Source organism: Centroberyx affinis, unplaced genomic scaffold, assembly GCF_046629955.1.
Source record: "Centroberyx affinis isolate AG114_WGS23_722 - 3 ecotype Tasmania unplaced genomic scaffold, CSIRO-AGI_Caff_v1 ptg001715l_1, whole genome shotgun sequence".
NCBI classification, from domain to species: domain Eukaryota; kingdom Metazoa; phylum Chordata; class Actinopteri; order Beryciformes; family Berycidae; genus Centroberyx; species Centroberyx affinis.
Window position 1 is genome coordinate 129329 of NW_027280125.1, and position 27652 is coordinate 156980.

The window sequence follows — 27652 nt, forward strand, 5'->3', positions numbered from 1 at the left end:
ACTCATGGTTAAAAAAATGTTTTGTGAACCATAAATGAATAATCAAAGCAGCATGCTGTATTTATTTTATTGTCAAATAAAAGCATTATTTGTGTTGGTTTTCCCAACACTCACACACCCAGTGGACGGCTGGCTTGTAGACTTCGCACAACAATAGTTTGAGGGCATTTTTGTTTATAGACTCTGTTTAATTCATATTTCCACAACATTTCCATTAACCAACATTCGCCCTCTGGCCAGTGAGGAAAACTCAATTTTCTTCCCTATACATAACATACATCAGCATAGCGGTCTTTCTAACCATGTCAGTACAGGACGCACTATACTGAAAACAGGCACTTGGTGGTGGTGATGTTCCAGCACAGGTATTCACAGACCTTGTGCCAGTCTCTATGGCAACCACATCCGCATTAAAAAGGTTGCCTTCCTTAATCGACTGAGATTTAAGGCACTTGGAAGCAACATGTAACATGAGTAGATGGAGGTACTGTAAAGGCACTTGCATGTGCTACTTGTTGGGTTTCCTGTGAGAATTAGTTTAAAAAAACAACAACTTTTCACTGAGTCAAAAAACACATCAAGGAGGAAGCTATCATCTGGCGAAACTAAACCTATAGTTTATGTATTTGGCAGTGATATTGATCCAGTAAAACAACTCACATGGTTTAATATATTAATATATCTGGTATCGTGATTTCAAAATAATCTAAAATGCATATGATTACAAAAGTAATTACAAATGTTAGAATCTGTGACACAAGTGAGGATGTGTTCCCACTAGTCATTGTTTAAAATAGATTTATCATAATTTGTTTTCTTGGTAGAGACTGCAGAGTGCTATAATGAAATTTCAGTCCAGAAAACTCACTATTGTGTGATAGAATTGCAGTTGCTATGATTATTTTAGTGTTAGGACAATTCAACTTCATCTTAGATTATCTTGCTTAGCGGAACCCAACTTTTTATGCCCAAGTTACAGTCCCCTGTATACTGATTTGTATAAATTATTTACCTTAATTTCATGCATACTATATGTATTTGAGTTCATGGAAGCTTTTGTAACAGTTAAATATTTCTCAGGAGCCAGAATTCTTTCCTGATTTGTCTTTGCTGTTCAGTTTGTGCTGAGAAAGGCATCCTTGTTGTAGCTTTTCTCATGGTCATGATACATGGGCAACATTTTGAGGCAATGCAGATGGGCAATTTTGTCAGAAATTACCACCTTTTACCAACCACCATCTATAACATTTAGTTGTTTTGTCCCAGTTACTAATCCCCAGCCCTGCTGAATGGAATATTATTCATCTCCATTGCCTCACAAGGTTGCCCATGTGTCATTGTCTGAAGCCGCTGTTATTTGCAGGGTGACGGCGCCATGATGCTTCATTCGTCCACTGGAAGTCCGCTTGGGTAACGCTGCACCAGCTCCTCCACCTCAATCACTTCCACCACCAGGTCACGGATCTCCTTGATGGAGTCCAGGGCCTGGGCTTCGGGGCTGGAGGGAGAAGCCTCTTCAGCAGGCTCAGCAGACGCCGAGGTCGGGGCGTCTGACCTCTCCTCTGAAGGCTCCACGCTCACACTAGCACCTGCCTCTGTGTCCCCGCTAACGCTGACGTCACTAGCGACAGCTCCCATCTGCGCTTGAGGTGAAGGGTCACCACCAGGGGTTTTGTCCGACGCTTCATCTGGGGAATCGTCTGAGCTCATGGGCGACTCGCTGATGTTAACGTCCCCCTCCACAAGGTCAGAGGTCGTCGAGACTTCATCTTCACTGCTCTGCAACACCTTGCCCTCCTCCATGGATTCCAATTCTGAGGGGGGCGACTCACTTCCTGCCGACACATGTAGAGAAGAGGGTCCTGAAACTTGTTCTTCATCTTCTCCCGGCAGGTCTAGGCTGCCGTCAATGGGTGCAACTACAGGTTCCCCGCCACTAGAGGGGGCCTCTAACTTGATTTTAGAGCTCTCGCACACTGTCACATCCTCAGCGTCTTCAGTGGTGGCTACTGTTAGGGAAGCAATACCTTCTTCTAGTGTATTTACTGGGGTTTGTTCAGTTGCAGGCTCTGGGGCAGGTGATGGGGTGGGATCGGGGCTTGGGATGGGCGCTTCGCTCTGTGCTGCTGCTGCTTCTTGTGCGTCTGTCTTTACCTCCACGCTTTCTACAGCGGCGGGAGTTTCTGACAAAGCTATTTCTACTGGGTGTGGGGTGTCTGTGCTCTGTGCCTCAGCAGCTGTCTCGACTTTCTCTGTTTCAACGGCAAACACTTCCTCTTCATTTACAGTCTCTGGTGTCGCTGCTATTTCAACTTTCTCTGTCTCAGTTGGAGTGGTTACGTCTGGTACAGCTGCTGTCTCAAGTGCGGCAGAGCTGTCTTCTTCAGCCACTACAGTGTGGGAGACATTGGCTGCTGCTGCGGGTGCTGGCGCCTCTGCCTGCTGCGTGACAGCGACACTAGGAGTCGTATCCAATACTTCAACCTTCTCCACAGGTGTCGCAGTGGCTGTCGCCTCTGTCTCGGCTTCGCCCGGCTGCACAGTCTCCTCTTTCTCCTGCTGCTCTTCCGCCGTGGTGCTGGGTATCTCCCGCGGGGCCAGGGCCAGACCGTTAACGGCGAGAGGAGAGGGGGGGTGGGGTTCCGGAGAGAGCTGCATGGGGGAAGCCAGCACCCTGGCCGGGCTGCCGGGGGTGGACACCGGGGGGGAGGAGAGGCTGGAGCGGCTGGACTGGCTCAGGAGGTCTCTGCTGTCCGTGAACAGGTTGTGCTTCTTCAGGCTGGCCGCCTCCTTCACCACTGCAGGACAGGGAGAAAGGAGAAATAGTTAGTCTCTCCCTGAAACTACTCTTTCAGGCTTGTAAATGAGAATGGGTGTGTCACCAAATTGTCGTTGTTAGTGTTATTATTAGCATTATTTTACCTTTGGTGACCTCCTTGTCCAGCGTCTGCAGGAGAATACCCTCATACACATTATCAACATGGACAAAGTTGGAGTGGTCAGCATAGATCAACTGCTCAAGACCCTGGAGTGCCTATCCAGAGAGACACAAACAGACATACAGCTTAAGCTCTGGTGTGTGTGTGTGTGTGTGTGTGTGTGTGTGTGTGTGTGTGTGAGAGAGAGTGAAAGAGAGAGAGAGAGTGCATGCAACCATCTGTGCGTGCATAAATGCATGTGTAGAAGCGTGTGCATGCATGTGTGCAGACATGTGAGTGTTGGTGCACAGTCTATGTGTGTATAAATGCGTGTGTGTGTGTGTGTGTGTGTGTGTGTGTGTGTGTTCTGACTCACAGGTTTGCAGGTGGGGGCCAGGTTTTTCTTGATGTGAGGCAGAGTGATCGCCACTAGAGCCTCCTGGAAGATCCTCTTCCTCACCGTGCTGCTGTCGTAATCATATTGCTGTGGGAAACCCAGAGGAGAGAGGAGTAATCACTATATGTCTGTATGTTTATGATCAATCCCTCTGAGCTCTTTTTTAATATATTGTGTATTATGGAATAACAGCATCTGTAGAGCATCATGGTAAATTGTTATTGTATTTTAACGGTGCAGTTTATCTATCTTGCCCGGATCCAGCTGTCTGAACAGAAGCAAATACGCAAATGCAGAATGAAAACCAGGCAACACAGTATGCACACAATCATACAAAAACAGGAGGATGCCAGAATGATCCCTTCTATCAAAGCACTTCATTTTTGTGACCTTTCACTAAGCTTTTTAATCTCTCCATAAACTCTTCAGTATCTGCATATCTTCTTGTGTTATTAATGCTGGTCTGACCTTGAGCACCCTGTGTTTGGCCTTCTCTATGGCAGAGCCTGCATTGTCTGGGTTGTCCTGGATCGCCTTGTGCAGCAGTTGCTCAAACGTATAAGCTGCGTTCTCCATCAGCTGGACCAAACAGAGAGAAGATACGATCAGACAGCAGTTGAATGCCCAATTTCCCCACAAAAAAGAAAGAAAAGAAAAAACAGCTGCAAAATCCATCAATGAAATAACATCATTAACAGCCCACCTCTGATTCATCATGTATTCACACCACTGCACTTACCTGTGAGTTATTTATTGCTGCAACACCAAAATGCTGACTATAATATGATGGAAAATACAGCACAATCACAAGTGTATTGTAAATACTGGCTAATAAAATGATTGAGTCAGACACTTCCACAGCCCACACAGTCTGTGGCTACGATCAACAGAGACACAAGGGCTCAGCCGTCGGCCAAGGGTTGACAGAGGAAGTGAATGGAATAAATTAGTCCTGAGTACTGTGTGTGTGTGTGTGCGTGAGAGAGAGAGAGAGAGAGAGAGAAGGAGAGAAACAGATAGAAAGAGAGTAGATCTACCTGCTGCAGGTCTATCTGGGCACTGTGAATCAGACTAGTGATGTTAGAGAAACCAAATCGCTCTTGCAGGTGATGCAGCTTCTCCTGCAGGGAACCGATCTTCTGGTAGCAGCTCAACAGGTTGGGCTTTGCCATGTTAGCCAAGGCCTGCAGAGGGAGAGAGAGAGAGAGAGTTAAGAGTTAAGAGACGATGGCGACTGAGAAACTGAGAGTTGAAGGAAGGAGAGTAAAAGGAAAGAAAGGGCGAATGAGTGGGGAAAAGCCGAAAGGGGTTAAAAAAAAAATACATCAACATACCTTTTTCAGATCCTCGTTGACCCGGCCCCCCTGGAAGTCCTGACACAGTTGGTCCATCATGCCGTCGCTCAGCTGCCGTCCCTCCTGGAAGCCAGAGCTGACTGGCTCCATCAGCTCCTCCAGGACAGAGGCGAGGTACGGCTGGACACTCTCACAGCACAACTTCTCTGCCGGCTCTGAGACACTGGCTGCAGGAGGGAGCACAAGAGGTTTCTGTTAGAAACAGAGAACCTACACTCACCATTGTAAAGCTGGACGCACTGCCAGAAGTAGAGGGTAACCTACCCAGAGGTTTAGGATAGATTTACATGCAGTTAGGTAATTAGGATACATTCCCTTTAAATTACCTTTCTGCTCACTCTGACACACTTGCTACAGGAGCTGTTGTGAAAAGGGATTTCCAGTAGATACATTTACAATTTTAATTACATTTAGAATGCTTGCAATTATTCTAGACTTAGACACATACAATGAGATACAATAGGATTACAGTGGCAAAACCTCTCTGTTAGTTGCGACATACTCGCTATGAAAAAGAAAGAGTTCTACAATTTCATAGACCAAAGTTATAAAAATACATTCAGAAAATGGATGGTTTTAGTCCTCAGTTCTGACTTGGCTGAGTCAAGTTGGAAGGAATTTCCCCATCTGACACAGACTTCCAGTTATTTCTTTTGTTGCCTAAACAGGGTAAATCAAGTTTTTCATGTTTATGTAATGAAGGAAAGATCTGTGCAGGAAGGGAAAATCTGATTTAAGCAGGACGCTGGTGGAAAAACAAGTCATCTGAAAATAATGCGCTGAGCGGCTGAGTAAAACTCTGTCTGTTAACAATAAAGCAAGAAAAGTTGAGCGTTACCAATGAAATAGTCTCAAGACACACGCTGGTCACTGTGATTTGCTTAAATTGAAGACAGCTTCAGTGCGTCTGATTTATAAAACATGCTGTTATTTGTAAAACTTTATGTGAGAGACCCTGAAATTCTGGGCCAAAACAATGCTAAATAATATAATAAATGATACCAAATGCTTTTAAAGGCAGTTAAGTGGCTGATATGCAGCTGAAGTGTTTTTCAGCGCTCACACTAACAATGCTCTCTATACAAATGTGTTAGCCGTTCAGTTAGGCCAACTTGGCTGTAATGTCATGGGAAAATGTTGTATTGCACTAGTGCAGAACCTTGGCATGTCCTCTCATGAAGCCGGGCCTGTGTGGATCAATAAGATATAAAGGGAGTGCAGGCTGAAAGTCTCTTCCTCATATAGTTCTTGTCATTGTGATCGAGGTATCAGTGTCAACACTAATGAACAACACAAAAGGTCTAATTGAGGGAGCTGTCAATCACAACACAAAGCTGCACACCCTACTAGCCACACCCTGAATCTGCTCCGGGCTTCTCAGACACACACACACACACACACACACACACACACACCTAGTTCTCTGGAAAAGCTAAGTGCTGAAATCTCTCTTTCTCTGACTGATGACTGCTGTTGTGTGGAAACAGGAAACAAGACTCCAATTTCTGATGTTATCAAGCGACACTTTGTGCAGCTGCTGCACTGACCATCAATAGAAGACAAACGTTTAACGCACAATGAAACAAAGCTCATTTGGGTGTGAAAACCCCAACAAACATTCAAAGCGTCCATAAAATCAGCATACCATACCATCTCATATATTTGATAGTGGATTAGTTATGGTTCTCTGTGTTCTCTTCCTTTGCAATTACTGAAGCTTATTTCTGTGTGGACATTCCTTTTGTTCCTTAGAATATATACAAATCTGCACCTGGTCTCTTTGAATAAGTCTTGGAATTCCTTTGTTCTGCCACACACACACACACACACACTGTATGAGAGAGACATTTAACACTCTCTGACAAATGTACAGTGATGGATTGCTTGTATCATCTCGAGTCTTTCTATTTGAAAGCCCTCTGCTCCCCCTCAGCCACTGTGCAGTACCAACAACCTAAAGGCAGTTTCATTCACATTTATCATAGTGGAATGTAGCCCATCCTGTGTCTGACAGTAGTGAGACCGAGTTTGCCTCCCGATGGCAAAGGGGACATTTTACAAACTATCATAAAAAAATATCCTCTGCCACAACACTGACTTCAAATATTGCTCATGCATCATGGTGTTTGGGTTTGGTCTTGCTAGATGTTGGTCCAGTCCTTCAGCAGCGTGTTACCTCGGAGCTTGTCCTCCAGCGAGGTTCTAGCGCTGACGATCTGGTCCATGTCGGAGTGGATCAGTACTTCCTGCTGGCGGGCCGAGGTGCGACATTCCTCCTTCATGGCTGAAAGCCCCTCCAACAGATGCTCCTGGACCAGGATGTAGGCCGCCTCCACCGTCTGATGGAATTGAATCGATTGAGAATGGGGTTAACATTATAAAAAACAATACAGAATCAACTCAAAAGCCTAAAATTCAGTGAAGACTCTCAGGTTGATACCTCCATTAAGCTCTAGAGCCGTATTTTGAAGCGATAGGCCTACATCATGGATGCGTAATCTGGGATTTTAGATTTAATCGGGCGTTCTACTGTTGGCCAAACCCCTCAGAAATGGTCGACTGGGAAAACAATAATCTGAACATTGGCATAAACACAAAATTCCAAACTGACCATGACACACAGATGACGCACAAGCAATTTGAAATGCTCTCTGTATGCTAATTTGCGAATGAAATGCAAATTTGTTCCACGCATCAACAGGAAAATTCCAACAAGTCTGCATCATGTCCATCATCGCTAACTATTACTGATCAGTTGTGACGCCTGAGTTTTGGATGGGTGTTCCATTATAATGTCTGTCTGACAGCAGTTACAGCTGTGGGAAAGCAACAGTTCGACTCACAGCGAACCACACTCTCTTCTTCTCTGTCTTCTTGGCCTTCAGGCGAGGCAGCATGTCCTTCTCTAGGGACGGCAGCAGCTGCTCCATCACTAGGTTGGCCATCACCTAAACACACACACACACACACACACACACACACGTACATACACAATATATACACAAGGACATACACACACACACGCATACACAAACACACACCAATGACATTTGTATTTGAGTAAATTTTAGAAAAGTCTAAGGAAGTAAAGCAGTAGCCTCAGATATGTTTTTCGATTGGTTTGTGATATTGCAACTGTGGTTATAAAACACACAGTGAAACTCTTGTCCGCTTTGTTTCTACTACCAACATTACATTAATTCCATTCAGTTTTAAGCGATGACATGTGTGGGTGTGTGTCAGATGTGTGCCATGTATACGCATAAAAAGCACAGAGCACACTTCAGAAAATCTCTGTGCGTGTGTGTGTGTGTGTGTGTAAGCATGTGCACTTTTTTATATATCCATAGCTATATACAGTATAATATACTGTATATATATGTACTGAGCGTACACTGTGCGTGTGTGAATGTGACTGGTTAATATCGCAAAAAAACGTGAAATGAGTCAATGAGTGGGAAGGGTTTATGTCTATATGTAATTGCTGAAACAAAATGACTTCAGTCGTAAGTGTGTGTGCGTGTGTGCGTGTGTGTGTGTGTGTGTGAAGAGGTGTGTAGATGTAGGAGTCACAATGGCAGCCTCCTGTCAGAATCAGTAGTGGCTTCCTGTAGCGAACTTCCCTTCACCCTAGTTTGTTCCCTAGAACAAACCGTGTGATCACACAGCAACACAATAGACCATTCACACTGTCATTAAGGCGCAAGATTCCTATTCTCCTTTAAAGGAAATGGAGAGAAAAAGGGGGCGGGCAAGCAATAAGCACAATGACAGATCAGAGAGGAGGAGAAAGAGGGAGAGAGAGAGAGAGAGAGAGAGACTCATCCTCCTCTCCTCCCATGTCTTCACAACACACAGTTGTTCTCTACCTCTGCTCTGGCAGAGATTATGTAACAATGTACAAATGTGAAAGGGAATAAATGAGCAGGTCTGAATTTTTAGCGCTGACCTCAGCCCCTTCTCATCGCCGCATGCTGCCTCTCTTTCTTTTTGTCTCTCTCTGTTTTCTCCTGTCATTATTGTTGCCCATGACTCTGTCAATGTTTTGCCCGGCACCTATTGCACGCTAAGCCGTCCCGGGGGGGATCCCTATTTGCCTCAGCCCGCCCAAGGAAATTCCAAGTTTTCCTACTAAGGTTTCTCTTGGGAGCATTAGGATCTAAGGCTGGGGGTGCCTGGTAGGTTAGGCTATGTAGAATAGGCTTGTAGTCTTGCTAAAATCTGCTCTTGCCTACCTTGTGTTTTTCGCTATGCTTGTCCTATATAATATTGTTCACCATTGTGTTTAGTTAGATCTAGCTAGACACTTTCTCTGTAAAGTCCTCTGAGGCATTCTTGTGATAAAGGGCTATATAAATAAACAAACTTGAACTTGTCTTTGATGTGTATACATCCTTCACTCAATCATGCAAATTAAACAATGTATAAGAAGTATGTATATGACCTAGTATAGGATGTATATGATGTGTATATATACTGTATGTAGCATGTATATGTATGATGTAGTATGGTATATGACATGTATATTATGGCATGTAAAGCCCTTTGAGACTTGACTGTGATAAAGGCCTATATAAATAAACTAGACTAGACTAGGCAACACATACAAGCCTAAATAGCACTAACTCAACAGACTCCTCTTGGCTCCACTCTCCAATTGGATGACATGTTTTTGGCCTGACAGCTGAACATCTGCTTCATGATTTTTAGCTGTCTCCACAATCAGGCTTTATCTGTTTCCCAGACACAGTACATGACCTGGTAAAAAGAGAGCAAAGCAGCGAAGGGCAGGCGAAGACGCAGAGACAGAGCTGGAAATAGAACCTGAGATGAAATGCAGAAACAAAAACAACAGAGATGGGCAGACACAAAGAGAGAATGGCGACATACCCTGACATCGCTGCCTATCAGCATGTCCCAAGCCTCGTATTTGCCCTTCTCCTGCCTGTAGAGCTGGATGGCTTTGAGGAAGGCCTGCACTTCACACGTCTTCTTCTTCAGAAAGTCTAACAGGGAGGGAGGGAGGGAGGGAGGAAGAGATATTAAAACAGAAGAAGAAGAAGTCAGATGGAGGGACATACTGACATGCTGAGACAAACGATAACAGCAGAAGTTAAAGAAATGAAATCTGGTCAATTAAGAGGTAAATGTTAAATGAATGGGTGTGTCAGTGTTCAATTAAAGTAAAGGGCAGACGTCTCTCCACACTTGCTTTCACTTTGATTTAGCGCTGACTGTGACAAGTGACACCGATCTGGTGAATTTATTTCGAAGCTCCGTCAACCATGCACGCGGCGGGACTCTCTCAAATAACCCGGCACATCAACGTGATTAAAGGTCCATCTGTATTCCTCGGAGCTGGTGTGGTGGGTCTGTTGCCGTGGTAACAGTTGCGAGCGGTAAAAGCCCCATTTTCGTGAGCCTCAGAATTACAAGTCTATGTTGGGTAGTAGATTCTTGGAGAGCAAGATACATGGTCGGAAATAAATAAAATAAAATTCAGACTGCATTTTACCCCAGTGTTTGCAAAAAATACAAATGTAAAGAAAAGGAAACCTTTACAGATTATGTGACAGTGAATTTGAAGCTCATGTTTTATTGTCACATACTGCACTGTTAATCCTCATCTCTGTCCATGAATTTTAAATAGTACGGCTTTGCACACCTAATATCCTTGGTGACAGGTGCATTGGAGAAAATGACAAAACTTGAAAAAGTCACTCTTCACTTGTGATTAAGAGTCTTCATTGGCCAATATGAATTTGAGAGTGAACCAATGTCTAGTGCCTGCTGGGACTGATAATTGATGGTTGTTAAATTGATGGTTGATCTCAAGCCGGCTGCCTTGGTTCATAATTTCTTTGTCAGAAATTATAACGATAGCTCCCTTTGCATTCACAGTTGTTTTGAAATATCTGAATGTTCAGGTTTTCACATCCCATATAGCAAAACAAACAGCAAAATACTTCATCAATTTGCTTTTTTTGATCCACTTATACATATTCAAAAATATAGCTTTAGCCACTGTTTATAAAGCTACATTATATGAATCAATTATTGGTCATTTTTAACCAATATGTTAGATGGAACCTTATAATTCCATTGTAACTGAGGATATTTACAGCAGCTACCATCCTGCTTTGCTTTGTTTTTTATTAGACTGTTTTTGACAGAAGTCTCAGACCAAAAACAAGAAGATGGCCATGGCTATATTTTTCTTACTAAGAGGTATCTGTCATTCAGAAGTATCAGACCTCCCTTGGTTCTGGTTATGTATGATGCTGTAGGATGGTGAAGCCAGATTTGTATTTACTTGTACATAAGTGGTACCTTGGTTCTGGTGCCGTATGCAGTCTGACAGGATGGAGAGGAAGCCGGCCTGCTTGGCCTCCTGGCGGAAGCAGAAGTAGGAGTCCCTGCGGTACGGCAGGCGCAGGTAGACCGGGAACTGACTTGGCATACCGGACAGTGGAGGGACAAACTCCTCCTTCACATCTGCAACACAAAACACAATATACTGTTATAGTACTAGCTTGGTCTCCAAACTGTCTGTGCCTGTACAAGAGTCCATACGCTACAGTGCTGCATACTGCAGGCTGGTATCCTGGCTGTCATGCAGTGGCACCTTGGCTGAATGCATTTGAGCACAAAAAGTCAGAGCCCCAGTTTCTCCCATATTTTATACATGCAAAATGCTTATGTGCCTATAATTAGTACATCAATCTTAAATGTTTTTTAGCATACACAGCTACATTAACGCTACCACAAACATTTATTAGGTGTAATTCAATTACAAGCATATCCCTGTTCTTGTGTGAAAACCTCTTAACATAAATTTAAGGATTACATGTTCTATGGGTTGAGAAAGTTGACATTTTGGAGATATGAGGTTTTCACTTTATTGACTAGACTGTAGATGATACAGACTTAGCTATATCGGAGTATTACATAGAGATATGGGTATTGACAAAAATATTGTAACATTTTTGTCAATAACCAATTTGTCTATCATCACTCGGAAATGTAATCTGATTACTTTCAGTTCTTCTGCTTCCAAAATCCTTAAAATATGCAGTTAGAATTGTAAAAAAAAGGATTTATTCCACAGAAATAATTCATCCCAGTTTACAGGCTTTAAACTGAATATCCTAATTATCACCATCTACAAGCAGTATCAATAATTATTTCAGTAAGTGTTAAATATATTATCTATGATCTCTCAATCTAAATGCCTCTTTTCCCAAATATACCTTTTGTATTATCCAACAGGTAATCACTTTTTTCAAAGCTAATTTATGTAATCAGATTGCTGTGACCCTATTACACATGTACTGTGTTACTCCCTAACCCTGTTTACACAGAGCATTGTACACACAGTACACAGAGAGCACAGTGCACATACAGAGAGAGAAGGAACACACCCCCAAGCTTTTGTCCTGGGCATCTGATGTAAAAAAAAAAAAAAAAAAAAAAAAGTGTCTATTTCAAGCTGGGGCTCAGTCTCATCTCTCTAAAGATTTGATCTCAGATGAGCTGCAACAAACTGCCTTCATGTGTGTTTGAGTCTGATATCTTAATCTAAGAGAAGAGGGAGTTAGAGCTTTTCCCAGTGTGGGGATCTGAACACCATACTCCCACTCATGGGTCCTTTACAAAGCTAAAAGCAGCTTAGGTGGGAGTTTGGGGAACATGGAGGATTTGAGAAATTTGGTAAGAGCGGTGTTCACAATGGTGGAACGAGAGAGCCAAGTCTCTAACTCTCCTGCAGACACACACACAGACACACACACACATGCACACACATTGTAGGATTGACAATACCTAACATAGTATTATCTGTCCAGCTTTACAACTGGTTTCTTCTGGCTTCGTACCTGCGGGCAAGTTTGAACAGGTGCTGGAGCAGACTCTGTTTCCATGGTATTTGTAGTGGGATTTCCCACAAAAAGCAACCAAGTGAATCACTCCATGACAGGGAAAGATTAGGCTGGTCAGTGTGAGTACATGAGAGAGAGAGAGAGAGAGAGAGAGAGAGTGGTGCACCCCGCTTGGTTGTGAGGACGCTCAGCAGATTTGTGTTATTTCATAGGCTCACGCTCTCACTGGCTGCCACTTGACCTAAGGGCCTTTCGTTCAAATGGAAGGAGGTCGAAGTTGCCTCTGGTCCAGCAGCGCAAAAAGTCCCATCTGGCTCAGTAGTGTCAAAATTTAAACAGACCCAAAAAGTTACAGCCTAACACTAGATACAAAAGCTCAAAAGTCATTCATCCGTTCCTTTCTTGTTACACACTGGCCCACAGCCACTGGCACTTTGAGGAAAAATGATATTTATTATGACGCACTGAAATCTGCAAATTTATTTCTGCCCTTCCTCAGTGTCCCAGTGAGGAAGGCATTTTACAAGTGCATTATTTCCATTTCCCGCCTACAGTGTGATGTGTTTTCCTATGCATTATTGAAGGCTAATAGAGGGGCTAATTGCACTTGCATTGTAATGATGCTTCATTTAAAATGGTGACCAAGTGTTAGCTTCACTTAGAGGCACTCACACAACTTAACTATCGAGTCACTTTTTGAGCAACTGTCATAGACCTGAGATCAAACTATGTCTGTGGTGTGTGCGTGTGTGTGTGCATTTGTGTGTGAGCGTCAGTATGAGCAAAACAGAGTATACAACACTGGTTGCTTGATTCACTTGTGGGTGTGGCGTTTCACCTTACACTCCCCAAAAAAACAGGTACAGAGCTGTACCTTTTGTAAAGAAGCGTAAAACGTGTCTGTGAATGGGGAAAACATCATAAAAACTATTTACTGAGTCAACTTAAAATCACATTATCCAGCTGATTTTAGGACAAGAAACAACAAAAAGACGCCTATATGATACTGCTAAAGAAAGTTATTTCAGTCTTTTGGGAGTGTGTGTGTGTGTGTGTCTGTGTGCGTGCGTGCGTGCATGTTTGTACAGTTTAGCTTGGCAGTAAATCTGTGGTTAACCCAATAAGATTTAATGCCATAACATTGGCTCATAGTATTTCCCATTCACAGATTTGCTGCCACAAACAAACACCCCACACTGACACAGACAGCAACACACTGTATTAACAGAGCTTCATGTGCACATTGCTTTTCACAGCTCTTCCCTGCTCCAACCTGCCAATACCGCAACATAAGCTGTGGGAGACATAAGCTTACAGTATACCTTAAGTCCTATACACACTCACTGTTGGTGTCATCAGGGAAGCACTTGTCTACCATCGCCATGTACTTTTCTTCTGTGGTCAGAGCAGTGCCTCCTGTAGGCAGCAGCTTGTGGCGTGCAGGAACCCCTTTAACAAAAGTCTGAAGAAAGAGAAGACAAAGACAGAGAAGAAGAAAGTAGTTGAGGTTATTTATTGTCCTTTTGTATCTGTCTAAAAGAGGTGGACACATGAGCGTTTTGCCTGGTTATCGTCTCGACATCACACCTATGTCATGGTTTCATGCTTTCTGACTGTTCATGGCGGTTTTGTGGTCAGGCTCACCTCCAAGCTGTCGTGACACTCCAGGCAGTAGTTGGCTCTCACGACCACGTACCTCTCTCTCCACTTCCTGGTGTCATCGAAGTAGAGTACGCCCTCCTCATACAGCACCTCCCCCTCCTCGGGAGCCTCCTGGTGCACACACACACACACACACACACACACACACAATGAACAGACAAATTGATTTTGTGCATTGAATTCTCTCCTCAGGCACCTTCCCCTTCTCTGATGCAATAATTTACATTTGGAAAAAGGAAAAATAAAATCCATCAAAATCCCTCTGAAACATTGAGTGAAGGACACATTTCACATTCAGATAGGTATCATCCACTCCTTCATACACACACACACACACACACACACACACACACGTACCCTCTGCTTGAGCAGCTGTGTGATCTTCTCCTTGTGCTGCTCCAGGTCATCCTCCACCTGAGAGAAATGGGCCACAGAAAACTGTTTTCTGTAGTATGGACTAAACTCCTTGAGCTCAGCCTCAGCTTGGCCTGCAGAAGACACACACAAAAAAAGAGAGAGGGAGAGAGAGAGAGAGAGAGAGAGAGAGAGAGAGAAGAGTTAGATTTATATTAAAATCACTTTTAGTATTGAGAAGCTGGAATAACAGAAAATTAACAAAAGCACCCATTGTGCTACTAGAAAATGCTATTTTATTTGTACTATAAAATCTTCAATTCAACTCTTGACCTGCGTACACACGCACATAATAATACAGCATTTAATTCACACTGCAAAGAATATAACAGATACTGCACTGACTTTGTAAGGCAGAAGGTGCAATCTAGCAGAGAATGCAAATAATGCTTGTAGTGATAGGAGTTGCTGTTCAGACAGAAAGAGGAGAAAGGAGCCAGGAGAAAAGCAAGATCTCTACCTCTTGACCTGCAAACATACTACACGCTTTGGTATCTATGGTGACATTTCATCGGTCATTTGCCTGACAAAAACCACGTTTGGCTGATACACTGCATTGAAACAAACCGCAAGGAATTGGAATTGAACGTATCACAACGGGTCAAGACATTTTGGATGTCCACGCATTTCCACTTCTGCCAAAGACCTCAAACGTCCCCTCCATTCCTCTGAGTGAAACAACAGAGCTTTCTAAAAACAAAACCTGAGCTCATCTTTACAGTTATTTTCCATCTCCTCTCAGTCCCATATTATCTTTCCCTGTGCTGAGCTGTGACACGCCAAAGTCCTGTCTTCCAACCTGGCTAACAAACACCAGATGATATCACACTGTACCCAAGGTGATCCCGGCATAATACTGTAATCGGGTCACCGAGGCTACATAAGGCAGTTGTTACTGCTGTGTACAAGTGCCCCATCAGACTGTGTGTCTCTCTGTGCGTTCCCTCTCCAAGGCCACTCGCTCGCCATAGCATCAAGAAGATCCCTTTCACTGTTGCTCCGCTTTGCCTTGTGCTCTCCTCTCAGCTCAAGTGCAGCCTCTCTGTGGACTGTCAACCTATGATTGCTGGCAGTATAGTGGGATGATTATGCAGAGAAAAACAGTCTCCGATTTCACTCAGTTCCTACTTAAGCAGGCCAGATTCCTTTCGCTGGGGATTCAGTTTCTTAGGAAAAACAAAGCGAACGCAGTCCCGAGGGCAGCGCACAGACAGAGACTGAAGCTCTGTCAGCCGGATTCTCATATGGAGAAATTACATTTTCTCTTGTGCTCTCTGTCTTCTGTCTCTGCGTGGCTGCACTCAAACCACAACAAGACAAAAAAAACCTTTAAGTGAGTATTTACCTTAAATACTCAATATCCACAGCCCATCAGAGGTAATTCTCAATGACACATCCCCACTAAATGGATAAACATGCCTGAGCGTGTGGTTGCTGTTCATTGCCCCCCCCCCCCCCCCATCCCCATATATAATGAGTGTTATTGCTGGGGGTGACGGCACTATCATTATCTCAGTGGGTAATAGCAACATGCATTATAGCGGGGATGGCATGGGGCCACGCAACCCGGTCCAAATCACTATGGAAACACTGCTAAACGAGCCGGGCGAAAACCTTGCTGTGCTCTACCTGCAGAGCTGAATCACACAGTAGCCTCTGACTTCTGGGTTGGAAACGCACTATGTTCAAACAGAGAGAGGGATTGGAGGAATGAAAGTAGACAGATAGGCTTTTGTCACTCGGTTTTGGAGTTGAGCTGAGACTGTTGTGCTGGCCGGAGTTTCATCTACTCTCATAGAAGCGTGAGAGAGAGACAGAGAGACGGAGGAAGATGATACTGGAAAATATCAGCTTTACATCATTCAAGGCATTAACAATTTGATATTGACTGATATGTGTGACTCTGTAAATGAGATATGATATATATTACTATTTTGTTATATTTTTTACCATTTTGTTATTGTTATTTGCTATTTTGTTAATCTATTATACTGCATCGTAATTTTCCTTTTCTCTGTTTCTTTGCTTCCTTGTTGCAGCCTAATGTATGACATGACACACTGTATGACTGTATAGAGTCCATGCTGCTTTGGCAACATTGCATCCTAACAGTCATTTCAATAAAGTAGATATGAATTTGAATTTGACAAAGAGATAGAAAGAAAGGCAGACAGACTGGAAAAAAGGGGAGAGAGAGAGAAAGTCTATTCGTCAGTGGTTTTCAGACAAGGGAGAGAGGAGTTAGCTTCTTTATCAACAGCTGCAGTGGAAGGCGAGTTGGGCTCTTTCCCCCTGGGGGATCTCCTTGTTTTTTCCTCAGGCCTGGGCGGCTAAACAATACGGTGTTTAAAGGGCAGTTCCGTCTCCTCTCCCCGTCGGCCCTAACAAGGCCATTTCCCTGCTGATCAGCTAATCAAAACACGCCGCACAAGACGCATTCCACCCAACATCCACGCTGACACGTCCATGCATACAAGCCACATGCATACAGCTCATAAACACACACACACACACACACACACACACACACACGCAAACACAGTGGATATCCTGCTGCCTATCCTGTTGTGGGCGATATGCATCTCCTGCCTGGTAACACTCCACTGGGATCCCATTTCATTCAAGATGTTTTTTTTTCCCTCTAACTCTCTCTCTCTCTCTCTCTCTCTCCCTCTCTCTCTATGTGAGCATGCATCCACTGGGAAACAAAAGAATGATATCTAAAATGATTCCTTCATCTGGATGTAAACCACTCCACATCCCCAAAGACCTTTCCAATAAGGCAACACCCATGCTTCAACAGAAAACTGGCATGGAGACTCTCCTTACATAACGGCCAATGAATGAGGTTCTGAATGATGTCACCTCTGCAGCCTGCCCATGTTGTCCTCTTTTCACACAACAGCATTGAAGTCAGGGTGTAGGTTAACCTTTTTTCTAACAAAGCAAGCTCTGAGTCACTCTGGGGACTGGCGCATCATGAAAGCAGCCTCAGCACAGAGTTCATCTTACAGTCCAAGTTTTTATCTTCTACTTCTGCACTGTGGCTCCACCCCCAAGAGGATTTTCTATGGAAAATTAAATTTTTGGTGTCAGCTGTTAGAAGCTGTCAAAAGCACGGTCTGGCAGCCAGCTGTCTGAGAGACATGAGTTTTGTGTTACAGTATACCCATTCACTTCTACTTCATAGCATCTGCATTACAAATGCAGGAAAGATGCTGGGTGGGGGAACTATTACAATGATTAGCCTACAACTCTGAGTTCATGTTAGTTCACAGCACTCTGAGATGCTGCTTTGGGAAAAGCTTGCCCTGATTATAGGGCGCTCTTCATGCAAAGTGCTTGCCAGCCAGTTTTTGTTTATCATTTTCCCTTTCAAAGTAAAATGGATATGCAAACACAGTGTGACAGGAAGGTGGCAGGAGCGGGGATGTGTGGAAGACAAGGCAAAATATTCAGCCACACTTGTCGGACGACCTGGAATTGGTTGGACTTGAGGCCTCCTCTTTTCCTTTTTTTTTTTTTACAGGGGCAATGCATATTAATCAGCATTACTGCAAATGTGCCAGGGTTAATGTGCCAACTGCCTAGTTTCCCACTGCTGTCCCTGGGCATGTTAAACAGGCAAAAGTGAGAAGTATCATAAAAATCAGTGCCTCATGCCCACTATCATGTAAAGATAACATGCACAATAAAGCAGACATTACCATTCAAGTGACACTTCAAGTGACAATAAGACAATGCGATAAGCAGACAAACATACTGCACTGGCCATGCATATCGAAGCGGACAGGTAAAATACGCAAACATTGAAAAATAGTTAATTACAAGCAGGCAGACATGAAAAGACTAGATATGTTTACAAGTCTGATTGTTTTTGAGCCAGGATTTAAGCCTGTGTGAAAAGCAACGGTGAGCGCTGTTGTGACGTACTGCAAGTCTAATGGATGTTTGTTCCAGCTCTGACAGGCTTACTGGCTAAAGGAGCCTCTTCTGGTGGATCTTGTGAACCTATTACTTTGGGTTTTGTGTATAATGAAAGTCCTTAGCGGAGGAGGTGCAAGGCCATGAAGGATCACCTTCACCTAGTTCAGACAAGTATCATGGAATTTAAGAAAGCTTTCCCCTTTCCCAGTATTACAATGATGGTGGCTTTTTTTCTGAATTAACATCTGACAGATGGACAGTTGTGAAGCATAATATAACTGTAAGGAAAAACAGGATAGAAAAAGTAGTGATGATTATGTTATGTTTGCATGATAGTGGGCATGTATGACTAAGAAGAGAGCCCATGTAGTGAAGTGAGGTCACTTGGGGGACAAGAATGGGCCAAGGTACATTGGGATAAGAAAGAAGAATGGGTTAAAAGAAAAAAGGTAGAGAATGTAATAATGCATGTATGGTAAGTTGTTTTCACATTCAATACGAGGAAGTTCAAGGAGAGACTGTAGGCTGATTGGATACAATTTTCTAGAGGGGTCAAAGGAAGGTCAGAAGCAACGAATTGCCCAACATGTTATGAAATAACCCATGAAACTGACCGATAATGAAAAATTATATAAACATATAAAGAAATGTTATTACCTATGCGGGGGAGCCTCAGCAACACTAGTTCGGCACATTGTTATTCACAGTTTACAAAAAACTATTAAATTAGCACGACAGCAGATAAAGAACAACTGATGTGAAGAAAACACTTTGATTCTGTTAAAACTGTCAGATTGCCAGGGTGACACAGCCACAGAAGTTAACAAACAGAACGTATTCAACCCACATGAGAAGTGACAAAAATGCATAAATATTTAGAGCCTGACATTTTCTTACATCTTCAGTATTTCATGTTCATTGTCACTCTTAAGTCTGAGATAATGGGGTTTTTAGATGGTTTACTATGGATCAGCTGTTAGGTGAAAGTGTGGTAATAATGCTGTCTTGCAAGAGGCATTACAACGAGGGTTATAGTTATAGTCATAGCTCATGATTGCTAATTCTATGTAACCTGAGGCCCAATCGTATAAACTTTGCAGAGTAGGCGCACAGATCTGACTACATTCATCATGATCTAAAAGGTATAAACCGATGCTGCTGCACTTCTCTTACTCTGAGCTACTTGATTTAATGCCATCTCTCCACTGAAACTGAGTATTTTGGTATGTGAGCAGTTGGTATCAGTATCTGTGGTATGAGTGAGCATTGTGTGCTGTGGAGTGGTGCAGCAGCTCGACTACAAGGCCCTGTTTCACTGGAGAGACCTGCTCTTCCACCTTGTTGCCCCAACATTGATACTGCACCCATAAAGGTCACATAGACAGAAGCAGAGCACATGACACATAGAAAATACACTCTGCCTAGGACATTTAGTACATACAAACGCACGCATGGCACACGTACACAAGCACACAAGCACACAAACACAAAGGTATGGCCATACATAAACCCATTCACACAAGCAAAATCAAGCTCAATTTAAATGCACAAACTAAAACACTATGATATGCATTACAGACCTGCCACTCCCTAGTTGAGGTTTCAAGTTACACTAACATATTGTTATGGTGGGGTCTCTCTGAGGTCTGAGGGTGTGTGTGTGTGTGTGTGTGTGTCTGGATGTCACCACCTATCAGTTGTGTTTTCACATACACACGCATGCAGGCAGGCAAGCACGCATATGCACAAACACACACACACACACACACACACACACACAAACCCTGATATCTGCATAAGCACATAACATCCTGACAGATTCTGCATATATTATCATGCACTGCTGAGATTCACGTGATTTCGTAACATCGGCCGTGTACATTTATGGACAGCCGAGTGAAGCGCGAAGCGTCTCCCAAAGGAACAGGGATTCCACTAAACCGTGAAATACAGCTTCTTTGTGTTGTCAGTCAGGAAATGCCTGAGACGTTGCGCAAGTCACTACAAGGCATTAGTATGTTGGACAAAGAGACAATGAGAGGGTGGGTTGTCTGCCGGTGTGAGGTGACAGAAATATGTGTGAGTGTGTGTGTGTGTTTGTTTGTGTGTAAGTCAGCAGATGCTAGTGGGGAGTGATTTTGGTTCCTTCCTTATTACAAAAGATGAAATCACACAGAGGGTTTGAACTACTTTAGCATGGGGATTTTTGTTCCAGCAACAACAACAAAAAAAGTATATTATAACTGCTCCTGTTTTTATGAGCCTGGAAAGGTTTGCATTCTTTATTTAATCTAGCATCAGTTTAGCTGTGTTTAATGCCACTGTGAATAATTCCTGAGAGTGTTTGAGTGTTCTGGGTAATGAAGCGTTTGGTCAGAGTGACAAATCACCACTGAACCAGGGGGAGGGAAATTGACAACATGATGAAATGGTTTACTTGCAAAGGTTACCTGAATGATCATTCTTCAAAGACTTGACACATTTGATTGCTGATGAGATTAGAATGATTTCCAATACTAAAGCTGGCTAATCCCTATCGTTGCTCTCTCTCTCTCTCTCTTTCTCTCTCTCTCTCTCTCTTACTTACACACACACGCACATACACAAATTATTTAAGCAGAATGATTGCTTCTAGTAGGCGTCATACTTTGTGAGCTTTTAAATCAATAATAATCTCGCCTGGGTGACAGATAGTGACTTTTATGACCTGCAGAGCCTGTTTGGCACTCGCATACCATCATACCAGGACATCGCAGCATAAGAACTTGCGTGTGTGTCTGTGTGTGTGTGTGTGTGTGTGTCTGTGTGTGTGTGTGTGTGTGTGTGTGTGGGAAACAAATAGGAAATATCTAAGCATGCCATCAGGCCTTTGGAAGGTAGCTGTAATCCTATAAATCCAAAAATAGTAGAAACCTGGCAGTGAACAATTAGGGAGGTTTGTATGTCATCAGCAGGACATAGTGACACTTTTATCACACAAAGAGAAAAAAAAATAGCAGTTTGCGTTTTGCTTGTGGAAAATTCTCCTAACATGATGTCATACGAGTGAGAGTTCATTCTTCACCCTGTCGCTCGGCCCTGAGCTCCAGCTCTATCAATCACAGTGCATTCCTCACACCATACACCTTGCAATAAAGCATCCCATATGTCTGTTACCTGTTTTTTACAAATATACAGAATTGGGTATAATTCAGTACAAGTAAGTAGAACAGTGGCTTGGCTGTTAGAGGAAAGGAGGACGGATGAGAGTGGGTATGTCATTAGAGTTATCAAGTGAAGAGATATGAGATATCCGCCATTAAAAAATAAACAACACCCACTCTCCCATATTGACTGCTGGCATGAAAGTTAAGCACATTATGTGTTAGGAGTCAGCTTAAGTTTGCTTATAAAATAGTTCATTTTTTGCGGATGGAATCTTTTTTTTTTTTTTTTTTTTTTTAAATTGCCCAATGAATTTCAGGTAGCAAAATTGTTCCAAACTGCATACATAGTGTTTTGGAATGAAACTCTTCAAGTGGGCACTTGGTTTAGACCCATGCAACCTGCAGGAGGATGAACAGTAAATTGTGGCACCCAGACTAAAATTGGACAGTTAACCCTGGTGGCCTGAAATGTCCCTCTCAGCTGACTGCCCACTTCTGCCACCATCGCTACACCATAATATAATATGTTATGCCTCTTATTTTAGCATTTTATCCCAGTCATTTTTATGCTCTGGGCTCAAAGTAGTGTCCTCTCTTTTCAGACAGGTTCACTGCATACATACCACACTCTCTCTTAGCTATTCAAAACTGGTTGTATGGTGAGTGGTTGCTTGAATGGGTGCAGATTTTGCTCCATTAATATTGTGTTCTCCGGGCACTCAGTCAGTCAGCAAGCCTGAGTAAACAACAGGTGGGCTTCAAGCAGAGAGTTAGAGAAGCGGCTTCCTTTCTTTGTGGAGGCTGGTGGAGGGTGCAGATCGCAGAGGGCAACAGCCCGACAATATCCCAAGTCCTGGAATATCTGAGGGATTGTGTAATGCCAGCTGGAAGCAGAGCGGCACAAGATGAAAAATGGCAGACTGACATCAAAAACAAAGACTGGGAATGCCTGCAAACTCCCCACACTCTGTAAAGACTGTGCAAAAATACACTTTGTTGGCTGGGAATTTAACCATGTCTGCCCTGTAAAATTCACTTTTACAAGAGTGTGAAGCTTCATCAAGCAAAGCAGAGGTCAATTTAATGGTCTCGCCTTTTGGTTATCATTTGACTGAACACCTCTGATAGACACACAACAGAGCTCAACCCATTAGGGCTAGTTGTGGTCCCGTTTGCAGACAGGGAAACAAACACTGCACCCTACTGAGCCTCTCAAGAGTCTCTAGATTCCCTCTTATTAAAACATGAATATATGAGTAATTAAGTGGTCATGACGAGTATTGAAATGAGAGAATGTAAGTCTAAACGACACCATTCAATCTCTTATTTACTGAACGCACTCACCATTACTTATGTGATAACAACACTGTGCTCTTGAGTAATGAAGAGCTCCATAGAGCAGGCAGGAGACCAGCTGGTGCATCCTGTGGAGCTTCTTAATCTCTATGTTTGTTTTTGATAGAATATTAAACAATATACAAGGTGATGAAGTGCTCATCATAAATAACCTCTGTAGCAGTGGTTTGCAATTTTTTTCTGGCAACCCACATTTTCAACAACTTTCTCTTTTCCCTGCTGACCTACAGAGCTGAACAAAATGTAACAAAAACGAAAAAAAAAAAAACACATGTAAAAGGACTTTAACTTCGAAGCAACTAAATCACAAATACAAAGGCAGCTACACAGGCGAGTCATATTGATCTGAACACCAGTACGTGCCAGCTAGGTGTCAACTCTGATCATCACGGATCACCACTTTTATATATGAGTGGGTGCTGGGACTGCAGCTGCATCGGGCACAAAAACTGCAAAATTATTCAATATGGCAAGGAAACAGTCTCAGAAATCATAGTAAGTGTTTTGTTTCTGTCTACCTTACATGGTAAAGACTTAGGAAAGCTTTGGCAAGCTACTTAAGCCGTAGTATTTTAACCTTCCCATGGCCCACAGTGGCTCCTCACCCAGTCTTTGAATGGTCCTGGTTTACAGGACTCCAGAACTGGACTTTCAGGGTATGACACATATATATACTGGAACAGCCTCACTCCAACCAGACAGCCAGTTAAAAAAAAAAAAAAACTGGGCAGCACCCAAGCCAACCCAAAATAATTGCATTACTCCCTACTCCCTACACACCCCACCCTCCACACACACACACACACACACACACACACACACACACACAAACACACACATATATTTTTATTGCTGCAGACTGAGAAAGGAATGTTTTCATGATGAGAAATGGTTGTGCAGTGTCACTGCTTTGGCCCCAAATCTGCGTTCAACAATTTAGCCTCAAGAAAATGGCAGCCAGGAAAAATTGACGATGCAGGGAGAGGCAAACATGAAAGGACAGATTTCTCCCAAAGCCTGCTGAGTGAGGCCATAGGCTACTCTCACAGTAGTGAGTATGGACTTAAGGAGATAAAAAGCACCCAAAGGACCCTATTAAAGAGAGAGTTTGAAAGCCAATTTCCTCTAACATTGAATACACAGTCTTATTTACAGGACCCAGCGGGAAGAATAGGGGGCATGGGACCTGCTAGAGATTCCAGCTTCCCTGACAAAATGTGACACTGGGTATATAACACCATACACAAAGAAAGACACCATTTATATGTTTTTTCCACTGCACAAGTCCTGGGCCTGGGTATGGTTTGGCACAGTATGACGCAGGATCAATACCCTTTGGCTTTCCATTCCAATTTTGAACATGTGGGACTCTGTCCAGAACGCACATGTGTAACTATAGCAACAGCAGAACCATAGCAACCAGTGTCAACATCAACAACAGACATGGAGGACCCACCGGAGTCATTTTTGCATTTTTGCCTGGGACTATATCTTTCTTTTGAAATAATATTACACTGAAGCACACCTGAACATAGATAATATAGAAGTAACAACTGGGGGAGACTAGATTTTTCTGCGCTTTCTCATCTGCACATAATGTGATTAGTGCTCGTATTTCTCCCGTTTCCCACCCATTCTTGCCATGTTTTGTCATTGTTTTCCATTGTTTTGTTTATGTTTTGTCCTTTTCTTTCTCTGACTTTCCACTTTCACTCTGTTTACACCAGTGGGGTATTTAAAAATGGCGGTTGTAACTGACCGTTGACCCTGTGCATTGTTTGTGTGACACTTGTCGTGATGACGACAATCCTGCCAGCAGCCTTTGAAAGCAGGCTGGTATCAGATACATAAGGGTGCTGCATCAATGCGCTTTTTCTGTATCCTAACCGTACTGAACCATGAAGACGATATAATGGAAAAATACACTGTAACGTGACAGCATGGAAAAGTGAAAACAGACTTTTTGTAGGATGCCTCCAGGTTGAGGCCTCCAGTGTCAATACCAAAGTTTTAAGTGAACAAGCAACAGAAGATGTTCAGTTCTGAGAAAATTTGGTTAATATGCAATAGCTGGTTTACAAGTTTTAATGGGCTCTACCAGTCACGTAACATCCTGCTTACTATTCTATTATTCTTACTTCTTACTATTCTATTATTTACATTAGAGGCTTGTATCACCAAATAAATAATATGATCATCTGGACGGTAGAGGCAGGAACATTGTGCTACAATATTTCAGTCCAATATTTCAGTCCAGCTGTGTGATTATGTCTATTAATGTCGGCAGAGGCCAGCATCCCTGCCCATTAGCATTTGCACCTGCGCATCAGCATCACACACACACATACACACACACACACACACACACTAAATTCACATTCACACTCTAAAATACTATTGGATGCATTACAGAACTGCCACAGCACAAGTTTGGTTCCAGGTTACTCTACCATTCTTTTTTATGGTAGGGTCATTCTGAGGCTATCTACCTCCAGGAGAGAGGTCTGACACACACACACACACACACAGGAGAAATCTCGTTTGTCCTCTGTCTGTATCCACCCATGGGCACACCTACTGTAGCAGAGACAAAGGTAAAACAGGTCTTGGCACTTGGGACTCCCTCTCACTTTTCCCCTGCAGGGCCAGAATGGCTGGAGTGACCTGATAGAGCCAAGCTGTTCCACTAAAACCAGCAAACAGCAGGGTCAGATCCAGCACTAAACCCCCTGTCCGTCTTGCTCTGCTTGCTTTTAGACAAATCTGGAGGAATGTACAAACACGATGATGAAAAGTCTATTTCTATTCCTAGGGTATTTCCAGGGCAGGTAGGGTATACGCCATGAGACAAAACAACAGAACAAGCCTGACAGGTTCAGTGCAGCCTGAACCTGAGCCGATTAAGATCTGTGAGAGCAACGCTGAGGTGAATTCTTCAGAGAAATTCACCTCTTCTTCTAAGCCCATCATACACTTGCGGCTGGATAATATTCGTCATTTCCCCGATTCCCTTGACTCATGTCGGCTCGAGACAGCACTTTAGGCTCTGGAACGAGAAACCGACGCCGATGAGTCATAGGCTAAGAGACTCCGGGATAGCCTATATGACTGAGTTTACAGCATAGGATGTAAGGTATAGCCTACACTTTCATCGGTTCACCTGTTTCCACCTATTTTCACATTCCGCCAACAGTCAAATTAACCTCCATAACAATACAAACCCACGGAACTGAAACTTTGCTGTGTAAATCAACAGTGAATCTCTCTCTCTCTCTCTCTCTCTCTCTGTCTCTCTCTCTCTCTCTCTCTCTCTCTCTGTCTGTCTTTCCCTCTATAAATGAAAGCAGTCAGTGCGCCCTCGCCGCGTCCGAATGCGCGTCTCATTACCTTTGATGTAGTTGGATTTGGTCTCATCCAGCAGGCTGGACGCGGATATTCCCATGGTGCCGGGTGCCGTGTTAGAAGAGGATCCACAGGTAGGGTTCACTCCTCAGGTAAACACTGTCGCATCGATCGGCAGTAGCAGCGAGGGAAGGAGACGCCCTCCTCTTTCTCTCTCTCTCTCTCTCTCTCTCTCTCTCTCTCTCTCTCTCTCTCTCTCAAGGCTGTCATTCAATGACGGGCGTGGAGAGAAGACACGCACGCTCTTTTTCCCCCCCGGGCGCCTGATCACTCATTACGCTCCTTCTTCCTCCGTGCAGTCTGTTACCTACAGTGGGTCTGCTCTCTCACAAGTTGCTGCTCCATTGATCTTGATATATGCCTCAGATGAAGTGTAGGGTTTTCTTTGGCGTACGAGCGGGGATGTAATGGAGGGCAAACCCATATAAATCTCAGTTTATCCACGTTTTTATTTGCGGAATAGTTTTCCTACCTTTTGTTGGCTGACCTAAATCTGATGCTGATGTAAGTAGTGAAGATAGGATCTTTTCAGGGATAAAACAAAAAAAACAAAAACAAAAAACCACTAATGCTTTTCTGAATGATTTTTGTTTAGAATGATGGTTGTTGTCTTATGATAATCACTGGAGTTCATGGTTGAGAGATTGAGCTTGAGAGATATTTGATTCAATTTTAGAAGACAAACAAAAAAAACAACCTGAATGGAATAACACACACAAGAGCATAAATCTACAAGTCTTATAGTGCAATAAACTATAGCTGTGGCTCAATGTCCTTGTGGTTCTTTGGGGAGGCTGCATGCAGGTTTGAGTCATACACAAACAATCCTGGGTTTCTACACCCATTTTATGTGCCGGAGGCAGCTTTTCATCAGTCCTCTGTCCCTCTGGGCTCTGAGGTATATGTTTTCCATGACAGGCTGTTTTATGTCTTTTCCTATACATCACACTGCACATCACAAGTAGCCCTGTCCAGCCTTCCCCCTTCCCTGTAACAGTGAGAAACCTGTAACAGGCTGTGATACTGAAGTCAGGGTCAGGGATAACTGGAAATTCAGAACTCAGTCAGCTTGAAACAGGCTTAGGGAGGCTTAACAACACGTCCATACATGTTCTGTCTCAGGCATAAACAGTGGAATTCTGAGGCTACATGAGGAATGCAGGAATCACATTCAGTAAGCTTTTATTACTATTTTGTT

General features: G+C 43.3%; 1 protein-coding gene across 1 annotated transcript; it reads right to left on the reverse strand.

The window, feature by feature from the left end:
* Positions 1-51: 51 nt before the first annotated feature.
* Positions 52-26599, reverse strand: niban1a (niban apoptosis regulator 1a). The gene is made up of 14 exons (XM_071528726.1): positions 26440-26599; positions 14567-14697; positions 14192-14320; positions 13892-14009; positions 11001-11165; positions 9561-9676; positions 7514-7618; positions 6847-7009; positions 4650-4837; positions 4353-4499; positions 3784-3894; positions 3295-3402; positions 2923-3034; positions 52-2798 (listed from the first exon to the last, which is right to left on the reverse strand). Exons 1-14 carry the CDS (start codon positions 26492-26494, stop codon positions 1384-1386), a joined length of 3063 nt encoding a protein of 1020 aa, XP_071384827.1. The 5' UTR covers positions 26495-26599; the 3' UTR covers positions 52-1383.
* Positions 26600-27652: the final 1053 nt, after the last annotated feature.

Bases quoted from the DNA above. Each gene is read 5' to 3' on its own strand.
- niban1a (XM_071528726.1), bottom strand. From the start codon at position 26,494: ATGGGAATATCCGCGTCCAGCCTGCTGGATGAGACCAAATCCAACTAC. The intron at 4,500-4,649 runs GTATGTTGATGT...CTCCCTCTGCAG, and splicing joins TCAACGAGGATCTGAAAAAG to GCCTTGGCTAACATGGCAAA. The intron at 3,035-3,294 runs GTGAGTCAGAAC...CTCTCTGGATAG, and splicing joins TGGCCCCCACCTGCAAACCT to GCACTCCAGGGTCTTGAGCA.